A 12,762-nucleotide genomic window follows, 5' to 3' on the forward strand; every position below is an offset into this window, starting at 1 on the left:
CCCAGAGCTCCCACCTACTCACCTGTCTACTATGCTTAGCTCTCCTTCTCTACAAAGAGATTGAAGCTGGGAAGAAGGGGGAAACAAGCTGTGTTCATCAGAGGCCCGGTGGGTTTTCTCCTCCCTGACACCTGATACACGCACATCCCATGGCTGTGCCTGCTCATGTGGTCAGCAGTTTTGCTGTTTAAACTCTTGTCACTGGATTTCCTTGTAAAACTCCCTTTTCAGAGAAACAGAGGTAATCCTCATTGCTCCTAAAGCGGCTGTTGATGTGGAGGGGATGAAGGACAGAGCAGTCAGTCAGGCTTACCCAGGGAGGCACCACCTTTAATCACATTTCATTACAACTGGAGGGCTAAAGATGCTGAAAGCTCTTGCGTGATGTGGGAATTAAAGGGCCAGGCAGGGACTTCATATACTGCTGTGGTATGGCTGTAGCCAGGCAGACCTCAGAGCAATGAACTGTCTGCTAAAGACTGGCTGTGAGCTTTGAAAGTGAAGGAAGGTTAAATTACACAATATGCAGTAAAAACGCTACTATTTAGACTCTAGTATTTTTGAAATTGCTCTTACTGGAGGCCCCAGTTGAACCAATCTCCTCATTTTACAGCATGTGGTAAGAGGTGGCCCCTTCCAGGAGATCATTTTCAGAGCTGCAGTTTTGGACTAGAATACCTGTCTCATCTCTGCAGTCGTTCATTACAAAGGAGAGCACACCCTACACAGCTGTTTGTCTGGGAAGGCTGTTATTACACCCATACTAAAACTTCTGTCTTTCCTGGGCTTAACCGGTTTTGCTGTTGCTTTCCTGGCACTGGGTTGTTTGTGCTTTCAGTAGCAAAATTGGATCTAAGACCCACAGGCTGATGCAGAAACTTACTCCAGGTTACAAAGCAGTGCTGGGATAGAAACCTGTGTGGTGGGTCCCAGGATGATACCTTGAAGGTCTGCAGGAGGTTGGGGTAACTATTTCCAGACAAGCCTGAAGCATTGGCCTTGGCAGTTATAGCAGTGGGAGTAGATGAAAAGGACCTTGGAAAGGCTACCTGGCCCTGCTTAATTGACAGACCTTGTGGAGGTGGGGAGGGAGAAGGTATGAAGACCAAAGGTCCAAGGGGCTCCCTTGGAAGGACCACTGTGCAAGAACTGCTTGGTGGACTGAAAGATAATGGATGGCCTTTGCTGTGGGTAGAGCCACCACCACGGGTCAGCTTTTCTATCAAGCCATTTGCCTCTCTGTAGTGACGGTTTTGAGTAGTTTGACTTGCCCAGGAGGAGTCGTTATTCTCATCAGGAATCCAGCCTTGCCTTGGGAATCCCGGTAGCTCTCTGTGCCTTGTAGGGCAGGCATGTGCCTGATTTACCCCACAGCATGGTTCCTGGGGTTCTACCTGTCCATGTCCGAATGAGATCTGATTGCATGCTGTAGAAGGAAATTCATGCGCACTGGCCAGGCCAGTGCTGTCATACACTCCCAGAGGTTTGCCTGTTTGGGGGAGAGGGTGTGAGACGTGTGGAAACCAAGTGGCCTGCAGTGCAGATGTGGTGAATTGAAAACCAGACCATAGCTGCTACAGTGCTGGAGTCTTTTCTTTGGGGTAGGGGGAGGTTGTTTTACTTATCTTTGTTCTCCCAGTTATGTCAGAAGCCTCTTTTCTTTTTTTGCTTTGCTTTTTCCTATTGTAATTCATTTATTCTAAAACCCCAAGAATAAATCCTCAAGGAAGAGGAGATGATTTTTTTCTGTTGCTGAATCAGTTGATATACCCTGCCAGGTCCTATGCTCTTTGCTGGTAACATTACATCTGAGACCAAAAAACCCCTCGAGGTTCAAAGTCACTTTGGCCCAGCAGCATACATCAGCCCCAGAACACAAAGGGCTATAATGGAAAGGAAAGCAATTTGTGTGTATGTGTTTTCAGACTTCATACATTCAGAGACTTATAATGTCCAAAGGGAAGAGCGAGAGAATTAAATACCAATGAGCAGAGATAGATGAGCCCTTCGCAAGTCAGTTTTCAACACAGTACAATACAAACTACTGCGAGCTTTTGAAAATCCATTGAAAACAGAAAGAAATCATCTTCGTTCCTTTGTGCCGAGTATTACTTAAACTCTCACCTCTCTTAAGCACACATTTGATTAAATCTTCATCCAGCCTGATCTTCCTGCGGGGATCTTAAAAAAGCCTGTAAAATCTCTAGTGACATAACCTTATACATGACAGTCCAGGTTGTGCCAAGTTCAAAGTTTTCTGTACAAGCTTACAAAATGGATCGATCAAGCTTTCTGAGTATCTGTCCTGTTGTTCCTGTTGATTTTTTTTTTCATTCATCCTGGCAAACCAAAGCTTTGCTATCAGAAATGTATGTACCACACCTGTGACAGTCAGTGGGAGCCCAGGATTTGTATCCGAGGTTTGAAATTGGACCTCTAGTTTCCCGCCTGATATTGCATGGTGATGAGCAGGGCTGATTGTATTGCATGAGACTGTTCCAGGCCACCTGGGGACTGTACAGGAACTGGTGAAATAAAGCCCTGGGTTGTACTACAATTGGGAGCCCTGAAGCAAAAACCACTTTTTTGCTTTATTTATGTGCTTGTCCCTGCTTGTCCCCATTTCTCTTCAATAAGCAGAGCACACAGTCTGCACTCTTTTCTCTTAAGTCTTTTACTATAGTAACACTGTCTGTGTTCACGCCAGCAACCCTCAGATCACAATAACCTTTTTGGACTGTAGAAATGAATCATTCCTAGCGTATGTGCATACTTTCTGATGATGCTGCATTATCAGAAGACCTTTGTGATTGCATATTGCTCACACAGCAAAGCTGTCAGGGGCTTGGTGCTCTTACAGGCCTTCTCCAGAGCCCTCCAGTCCATTACCGACCCATGCAAATAGTATCATAGGGCTGTCCCAGAGACTGATGGACACAAAAGAAAACTGGAGAGTCTGAACAAGGACTTGTAGTAAGCTCTACAGGAAGACATATTTTTGAAAACATACTGTATATCATTAACATTATTAATAGTAACTTTGAAGTCACCAGAATCTTACCAGAATCATAACCAGACAATATGCTGTGCACGATGTGGTATATGTCAGAGGGGGAAGTCCAAATTAGGTAAATTTATCTCCATTGTTTATAAGGTGAGCTTTAGGTGTGGGATTTGGCAATACAAACATGATGACTAAAATCATATGCTACTGAACTGCAGCAAACACTGTCCTATCTTGACATAAACAAATAAAGAAAATCCAATGAGCCTGTGCATATAAGGCAGCTTTAGCACACTGGAGGGCATATTTTCACCATTGTTCCACAAAGATGTTAAATAATGCTTACTTAATAAATGCTTTATGTGTGAGTTACAGGAGAACCAGCGTTCACAACAAGGGATTCAGCAGAGCTGCATGGTTCAGGCAGCTTTTTCCTCAATCAAAAAACTTGAAGCTGGTATCAAAGATACGTTTTCTGTCTATCTCAGGTGTCTTTGGAGTACGGATTACCTGGAAGTAACTCACAAGTAAAGCTGAATTTGATAGACTATGTTGTGTGGCACTTACCTCTGTAATTGTTTTAACAAAGCAGTGGCTCAACAGTAGATTCCCTGGTAGCCTTTACCCTCTGGATAGCCATCTTTCAGCCAAGTGGTTTGGAGTAGTTTTCTTGTTCTAGCCCAGATGGTCTTGCATGCTGTGTTAAAGCATATGTTGCCCTGAAAGTAAAATGACCTATATAATAATTGCTGATCTTGAAATACGGTGCAAAGCATAGAAAAGGGAGAAGTGGATTTGGTGTAATTGTTTTTCGGTAATTAATCACACTAGGGAGCTCAAAACAAGAAAGAAGTTATTGGTGGTTTGCTCCACACTGTCCGTTGAGATCTGCCTCAAGTACTAACTCACCAACCTATACCATGAGTTTTCAAGTGTGGCTATCAGGGCAGGCAGAGCCTCAAAAGTCCATGGGACCTTGCGCGTACAAGTGCAGTTGATGATGGTGTGTCATGAATCATGTTTGCAGAAGCTGTCCCACAAGGCACCAGAGCTTACAGGGCAGACAGAAGACAGTACACTTGGTTTGTAGCTACTTCTGAAGGGTTTTTTCATGACAATATAGAAACAGTCATGTGATTTCCCTTTTTAAAGCCAAATCTTGCTGGTTGTAGCCTACAGTATCTTCACAATAGAATTGTACCATGCAACCCCAAACAGAATAACATCTTATTCTTTAAAATCACCCTTGGTACTTAGAGCTTGAGGCAGCGGAGTTTATCTGAATTCACAGCAGTCACTTCACTTTCAGTGTGATTTGGCTAATCTTGAGCATGTTGCTCACACTAACACCTTTGGCTACAGACCTCTAAAAGGACACCCCTGTCCCTGGTCCACCCCACTGTGTTGAGGAGCCCATCTCTGAAGGGCCATGGGGAGCTGGGACTGAACGGCATGGACTCAGGCAGCAGCAGGACAGCTCCCAGAAATAGATCCTGGACTGGAGTGGCGATTCCCCGGGAAGATAACACAAATGGAAATGCTGGAGGCTACTTCTGAGGCTCTTCATCTTGCATTGTGGGCTTATCCTGAATTTCCTCCCCTCTTGCCTGGAGAGAGTAGAAACGTGTTAAGTTTTCAAACCCAAGCATAAGCATGCTGGAGCTGGAGAGGGTCTGAAGCATGCCTAGGGATGCTGTGACATAAAGATCACAGCTGGAGATCTGTTGCTGCAGCAGGCGAAGAGCCAGATGGGGGTGAAATCTTCTGGCTGGGGCAATTACTCTCCACTTTGTAGCTTGACTTGTCACATCACAAGAGAGAGGTCCTTCTGCAAGACAGTAAATTCCTTACTTTGACCTGTCAGTGCCAGAGCTCCATGCAATGCAGGAATGATCACATACCATTTACCTGACTCTGTTTCCTCATCTGTGAAAGATGGCAAGGAAACTGGTTCCCAGTGCACCTGGGAATTGTCACACATCCCGCCCTATACTTTCACCTTTGCTATATATCTCATGCCACTGCTGCTCTCACTAACAGCAAGGATTCCTGAGAGTTCACACCGCCTCTGTAAGCAAGCAAATACAATGGCACACCAAAAAAAGGAAAGGAAAAAAAAAAGGCACACAGACACCTGCTGTGAGTTTATTTTGACAAGTGTCATTTAGATGCAATAAGCTGTGATCATCTCTCCGGCGTGGCTGCAAACAGAAAGGAGCCAATTGGGTAAACAAACCCAGGTGCTCGGGAGCAAAGTGTGGCTTCTTCTGCTGGGTTGGGGGGCTGGCGGAGAGAGGGGGGAATGGGGAGCTTTTAGGATGCGCTTCACCGTGGGCTGTCTTTCCCCTCTCCGCCAAGCCTGGGGGTGCAGGAGGAACCGGTGGCGTTCCTACGGCGGGCGCCTTGCTGTGCCTGGCTGCGGCACTCTGTGGGATGCTCTAGAGAGGAGGGGTTGCAGAGAAGGGGGATGCACGCTGTGTGGGGGACCGCAGCAGAGGAGAGGGAGGCGTGTGCCTGCCTGGAAGGGGGCATATCTTCCCTTATAGACACAAGCCGATGCCTACCCTGCTGAAGCAGTTAAACAGGGGAGAGCAGCAGCCAGGCTGGCAGATTCCTGCCCTGTGATATGCCAGCCACAGGGTGACGCAAGGGCTGGAAGGCTCCAACTAACAAGCCATTTTCACCTGCGTAATAAGCGCTAGTGGAGATACAGCAACAGCAGCAGCAGCGGCTCTGAGTCCCCGCAGCCAGCCAGACTCCAGCGCGGCCGCAGCACCATCCAGCCTTCGGCGGCCACCGCAGCTTTTTCGGTGGCTCCCGCTGCAGCCTGAGAGCCGGAGACCAGCGGCCGCCTTGCAGGCAGCATGTCAGCCCCGCCGGACCCCCAGGACCTGCTGCTGGCGGGCACTGGGGTGCACTGGGCTGCGGACGGGGCGGACCAGTATGCAGCTGGGGCTGCGCTGCGGGATGGAGATGGGGCTCAGCAGCGGGAACAGCTGGCTTTCGGCTCCGCCAGGGAACACCCGCCCGTTGCCATGGCGACTGCATCCCCAGGTAAAAGGCGAGGGGTACCCAGGGATGCTCAACAAAGGGGCCCTGGCAGCAGCATCTCCTGGTTGTCTTGTTCCTGTCCCTTCCCCAGTTCTTCTCCCAGCCTGGCTGCTTGGAAACATTACTAATGAGTTAGTGAGCGCATGTAGGAAACCAGAAAATAACAAGCAATTGCGGCCTTTGCAAACAATCATTTTTGCTGATGTGGGGGAGGGGGGACGCAGGACCCAGCCAAGTTCCCTAAAGCTCTTTGCAGTTTGCTAGGCACAGGACATCCAGATTGCAGTCAAATCTTGGAGGGCATTTGATTTCACCTGACTTGATGGGGCTCTGTCCTCATTTGTCATACACCTGTACACATCTGGAGTGACAGATCTCAAAGGAGTTACTTCAGCTATTCCCCACGCACCTGGAATTCCTGCATGGCCCCTTATGTTAGTTCAACATGTAGCTCTTAATGGAGTGCCTATTCTGAAGTGTTTGTGTATTTTCTGCATGCTTTTGAGACACACCTATTTAATCGTGGACTTTTTGGTTGCTGTGTTTTCCTCCTTTTGCTTTTTTAGGTGTATTTGACTTAAGGTGCATTTAGTTTAGCTAGGGTCTGCAGGTTCATTGATTTTCAGTTTACTTTTGGGATGTGTTTGATTTCCCTTGGTTTAGGGTTCCTTTCTTTAATGGGTGTATTAATAGCAGGTGTATATCTATTAAGGAACCCCAGAAGGTTTCAGCTTCCAGTAGCTCCTGGTAGAAATGTTTGGGGAAAAATGACTCTATTTCCTTTTTGGTGACACTTCCCTACTTTCCCATTGCCACCCATCAGAGAACCCAAATAACTAAATAACCCAGCCCTGGGGAAGCTGGTGGATCTCATCGAGATTCCTCTTCACTGGGAAGCAGATGTTTCCATTATACAGCCTGACAGCATTAAACTTGTCTTGAGTAAGTTGAGAGTCAGGGCTTGGGATGGGAATCGGTCTCCATTATGCAATAGCTGCAGGAGCATTAGGAACTGCGTTTTTGGGCTGAGTCCTTTCTAATCCCCTCCAGTCAATCAGCACAAAGAGTAGCTGGCCAGAAACAACACAGTCTGCGTGACTCTGTGTATTATTCCACCGATACCCATCTGTATGGTTTTTTCAGGGTTTGAGTGTGCATCTGTGCATGTGTGTGCTCTCAACATGGATGTTTCCCTGGTGCTTGTCTGTCTGCTTGATGCTACTGAGTTCAGTAGTAAAATGGGATCTAACGCCCATTGGCTGATGTGGGAAATGTTTTGCTGTTTTGTAGCTTTGGGCAGGCAGCAAATCTGCTGATGTGCTGATCGTTCGCTGATCTGAGTGGTAGGTTGTGAAGCGTGACTTTTTACTGGAGGGAGAGGCAGATGGCTTGCAATGTAAGGCTGTTCTAAGGGCGGGGGGCGTGTGTATGTGAAGAGGGGCAGGATTGGGGTCTCCAGGTAGGGTTGCCTCAACAGTATAATGACATGAAGAAGGGGGAAAGGATCTTGTGAGCTTTTGTTGTTCACTGATGGATAAAAATATGGCCATGGTGAATCTTAGCGTACAGAACAAAGAGGGGTGGTCTCTTAAATAGTGTAAATCCCCATTAAGTTGAATGACTGTGATACTGCTTACATTTAATGAAGGATTCTTCAGGCTTAACCTGATCTGTAGATTCAGGCTTATAGAATGCAGAATAGGCAGAATAGACAGAATGAAAGAATGAAAGAATGAAAGAAAGAAAAGAAAAAGAAAGAAGAAAGAAAAGGAAAAAGAGAAGGAAGGAAAATAATTTTCGGCTTTTGGAATCCTCTGCAAAGGGGCTTTAGACGTGTTTGTTTGCATGTGTCAAACTGTGGCAAGGTGGGGATAAAGTGAGCAATACAGACCTTTTTTGGTGTGTTCTAGCTGTGGATTGACAGACTGTCAAATTAGCAATATCATAAGAGTAGTAATGTGTTTTAAACATTTCCCATTTTGTTTTTCCTGTTTAATAAAGTAACAGTTGTGTGCTTTTGTATGTGTCTAGCCGACCATGGCAGACAGAGCAGCATCCCAACCAGTGCAGTCCTGCGCACGCAGTCTCCTTTTCTGTTTGTGGCTGCAGCACCTGTATTTCTGTTCCACGTTACCTAGACAGCTACAGCTTCCGCTCCCTTCACTGGGGGAAGTAAATAATTTCCCTGTTCTCTCTGTGTGACTAAACATTCTTAAGTCGCTGAATAAGAGGTCTGTCATATTGCTGAATATCTAAAACTGTCAAGTATTTCAGAAAACTCTTTAATTCTCCTGCTCAGAGAGGGATTCCTGCATGTTCCTAAGCTGTAGGAATGGACCCAGCGGGAGATATCTAGCTCAAACAGCTTACAACACTGCCATAAACTGCCATAAACTTATAACACTCCCTATACAATGGGGCACCTGGGGACACTTTAGACAAGGAACAGTGCATCCAAACAAGAGCGAACTGGACGGTATGTTCTCCAGGTAGTTTTCCGACACATCCTGTATCTTCCTCCACACCTCTCAGACCAGTCCTTTTTGTGAAAAACATGGTTATGCTCTTTGAGGCAAGAGCAGGGTTTGGAGATTGAGAGATTCTCCCAGAATGAAAATAACTGAAAATAAATGGTGGGAATTTATCACAAGCTGTACAGAAGTTTTCTTATACAACCTAAAAATTTGCAAACTTTCCCTGATCTTGGCTTTTGTTTTAAGTTTGAAAACCAGCCAGGGATTGTTGAAAGGTTCAGGAATATTTTCAAGCTGGCCATGGGCCTGGCTTTGAGCCAAACTGGCTGCGTGTCAAAACCTTGTGAGTGGTTTCTGAATGATGAAAAGCAATGGATTTCACTCCCCGTTCTTCAGATCAACCAAAATCGGCAATGACTTGGACTGCAGAAAAAAATTCCCACGAGGAGTAGAAAGCTCAGAGATTTCTCAAGCAAAGTCAGGGCAATAAGGAGCTGCAGATCCCATGTCTGCTTCTCCTCCTGCAGAGCTACAATGAAGATTGACTCCAGTAGCTTCTGGGCAGGGACAAAGCAGTTTCTTTTGCTTTTATACTTGGCCCCTGGGTTTTGCTGAAAATGTTTCTCTCCCTTAAATGGAGAGTTTCTCTTCTTCCCAGATGAATTTGGTTCAGGTTGAGAGGAGCTTGCAAGCAGCTCTTGCAAGGACTGGAGGCTGAAGCAGTAGTTTCTCTTTTCCCAAAGATGAATTTGGTTCAGGTTGAGAGGAGCTTGCAAGCAGCTCTTGCAAGGACTGGAGGCTGAAGCAGTCCTGAAAGGCTGGTAAGCAGTTGCATGTTGGTGAAGAGAGCCCCATGTCACCCAACACACCATCTGGTCACAGATGCTGTTATTTATTTTTATACGTCAACAGTGATTAAAATTCCTTGAAAAGAATTAAAGAATTATTTCCAAAAATATTACACAGGCTACCAGGCATTCCCCAGGATAAATACATATGGTTTCCTTTAGAGAAATGGCAAAATGTAAGAATGGACTGTACCTCCACGGTGCAGGTGTGTTTAGGGGGAAAAGAGGGGAAAAAGGGCAAGAGCTCATTCAAATGGTGATTCCTGTGTCAGGATCTGGGAAGTTGTATGCAGCCTTGTGCGTTGGTGGATATCCGCAGGGTGATTTACAGGCAGCAGTGGTATGGCCCTACGTCCGTGTAGCTGAGGCTGAGAGAGCTGCCAGTGAGCCCTGCCGGCTGATACTCACGTCAGGATACTCTTTGCCTTCAGACTGGCCACAGCAGTCAGGACATCCCTGGCAATCCTGCCCCACTTCCAGCTGCCTCCAAAGACAGGTCACAGGTGGGGTCCAACTGCCCAAAGGAGAGGTGGCCAGTTCCACAGGAGATGGCATTAACAACTGGGACATGTCTATGGGGACACCATGAGATGGCAAATATGGCCTATGGGAACCCTTCTGGAACAGTAGCCAGGAGCTGGTTGGGATTCCCTGGGGTACCTCAGTGGCGTGAATGTCCTATGATTATGGGACTGAACGACACACATGTGGTATGTGCCAGCGAGGTGAGGTGGAAAGGAGGGACTAGAAGCTGCTTGGATGAGGCAGATAAGTTGAGGAGCAGCCTCTGCCTGCCGAGGAGCAGTGAGATACCAAATCCCGGGAGCACTTCATGCTCCGATGGGTGTAGATATAGCACACAAGACCATGAGTGATCCTGGCTCCTGCTGCTCTGTGATGAGGACAGGCTGTCTAGGCTCAGTGCTTTTAGTAAAGACATTTTTAAAAAACTGTTCTAATTCTTATGATTTGTAGAGGTCGAGTTTGAGAATGTGTGCCATGTACCCACATGCTCTCACCACAAACTGACCCACCAAACCCCCTGCCAACTAGGGGCTGCAGTGAGATGCTCCTAGCATAAGCCTGTGTTTATACTGGTAACGCTTCACCTGTAAATCTCAATTTATATGTGTCTCTCCAGTTACTGGAGAGGGTGAGTTACTGGCGGCTTTACACCTCAACGTGAAAGAGATTTTTGGTGGTTTTCAGGCAGCTTGAGAGCCCTGTGGTTCACCTGGGTGGAGAGAAGTGGGTATGGATGTGAGCATCTGCACTGCTTGAGTTTGGCCCTGGTGCTTTTTGGGGATGTCAGAGCACAACCAAATGCAGCAGGTTCCCCAAGGCAACTGTCTCAGCTGTTCTTTGTGGCCTTCCCACCCCTTTCCAAGTATTGCTTTAGCAAGAGCTCCCCCTCCCTAAGCATCCATGGCAATGTACTGCTCAAGGCCACGTGCACTGTAAAGGCCAAGATCCAAAACCTGATTTTTCAAGTTGCTGTAGAAAGAGTCTTGATAAGGTGGATTCACTGACCTAAGCATATGCCACAGGGGAGCCTAAGCAGCTGTTTGGAAATATGCCCTCAACTGCCAGGCAATCTTGCTCAGATTTAGCCAACTGAGGCCAGATTTAATCTTACTTTGGAAGAGTATATATTCATGCCAATTCTATTATTGAGATTTTAGTCCTTCCTGATTTAGAGAATTGAATTTATTTTTTCTCTGCTCCCTGGGTTAGTCCCTCAAAACCTCTGACATACTGGTGGGAGTGAGGGTGATGGAGATCATTTGGTGGAGGTCCTCCCCATCCCCTGGGGTTTTGTGAGTGCAAGTGGATTTTGCAGAGAGGGACAGAAACACAGTGGATTTCTTCTTGGATCCTTCTATTCCTGTAATTCTCATGAAGCTTGACAAAGCGTCCATTTCATCACAGCCCACAAACAGTCATCTAAAAAAGATTCCTGTTGAAATACCATCCTTCATTCCCACTTGGGTAAAGTAGAAGCAATGGCTCCTGTTGTGCTCCTCCAGCAAGTGCTCTGCATCTGGGGGTGAAAAGTGCGATTGGAGGTGCATAAAATCTCCTGGTTTAAAATCTGTGCAGCAATGTAGTTCTCAACTCCATGCAGATCAAAATGCAGCTGTCTTTGCCCTGTTCCCCACAGGGATGCAGGTAGCTCCATCCCCACTTTGACTTCCATGGTGATAGATTTTCTTCAGCCTTCAGGGCTGCAAATGGGTTGAGGAAGAGGATGAGGCAGATGAAAGAGCAGAGTAGTACCAGGGAGGGTGACTCACCTGCCTTATTTTAATCTTCATCACTTGGTAATGAAATGTTTTATTTATAGGCAAGGAACTGAGGAGGAGAGATTGGGGAGGAGGAGAACAGCATGGAGGGGAGAGGCTTTGGATGTCCCAGTTGCGGCAAGCGTTGGATTTTGCATGTTGCAGTATTTCCTGGGCTGTGAGTCTCCCCTGGGCTAGGTGGTTCACTATGTCTCACTGGTGTGAAGGTCCTGGGAGGCACATCTGCCTCCCTTTTTCTGCAGCTCTGGAAATGCCATTCAATGACATGTCATACACCTTATTTTTCACCCCCCAAACTGTAGTGTGCAGTACATGCACACTAAGCATGTGCTCTCAGTCTGCCTGGGGACGGCAACCCCAGCAAATGCCTGGATGCTGCCTCTGACTCAGTCCTCCTGGAAAAGTTTGGGCATATCCCACAGGTCTGCTTATCATGTCTTCACAGACTGTCCCACGAAAGGATGCCGGCCCAACTGCGTGGCCTGGATTGACCTGCGATGCTCAAGACTAGCATTTGGCTCTGCTTTAGGCCCTGAGACCTGATTTGTCCCTAAGACCTAATTATTTTGTGCATGTGAGTTTTAGCTCAAAGTTCCTGAAATACCCAAGGAGTTGTGCTGCAGGTCCACATCATCAACAGGGAATGGAGGTTTTTAAATGTGTGACTTCTTAGGAATTTGCCTCACTTTCCCTCCCGAGTAGTCGGTACCTCTAAAATGGGCCAAGTACGCACTAAGCCTTTTTCATTTTTAATGTAGCATTTATGTCCTTATGTCTGTTTTTCATGTTGTATTCTCTTACTGCCAGATCAGGGCTGCTTACAAAATTGTGGGGGTTCTTGTTTTTCTTGGGTTGTTTGTTATTTTTTTTGAAAAGAAAAAAAGGCCATCACATAGCAAACCATGTTTCAAGTAATGAAGCATTATTTGTAATTAGTTTTCTAATTTAGGGAAAGTAAATGTATGTGCTGCTGTAGATTTGGCATGATTCAGCACTCAGGAACACATCCCACATTTAGTATTCTTATTTTTTAAGACAATTCAGATTTATGGTCAGCCTAATCCTCTAAGAAACCCCATCCC

At 46.4% G+C, this 12,762-nt stretch overlaps 1 protein-coding gene across 1 annotated transcript in view; it reads left to right on the forward strand.

Moving 5' to 3' along the window:
• Window positions 1-5,723: 5,723 nt before the first annotated feature.
• RTN1 (reticulon 1) overlaps window positions 5,724-12,762 on the forward strand; it is a 125,946-nt gene continuing 118,907 nt past the window's right edge. Inside the window, exon 1 of the mRNA XM_009283019.1 lies at window positions 5,724-6,058. Within this exon, the coding sequence (XP_009281294.1) occupies window positions 5,869-6,058 (190 nt within the window). The 5' untranslated portion in view covers window positions 5,724-5,868. The remainder of the gene's footprint in view (window positions 6,059-12,762) is intronic.

Source organism: Aptenodytes forsteri, unplaced genomic scaffold (genome assembly GCF_000699145.1).
Source record: "Aptenodytes forsteri isolate BGI_AS27 unplaced genomic scaffold, ASM69914v1 Scaffold410, whole genome shotgun sequence".
In the NCBI taxonomy this organism is placed as follows: Eukaryota; Metazoa; Chordata; class Aves; order Sphenisciformes; family Spheniscidae; genus Aptenodytes; species Aptenodytes forsteri.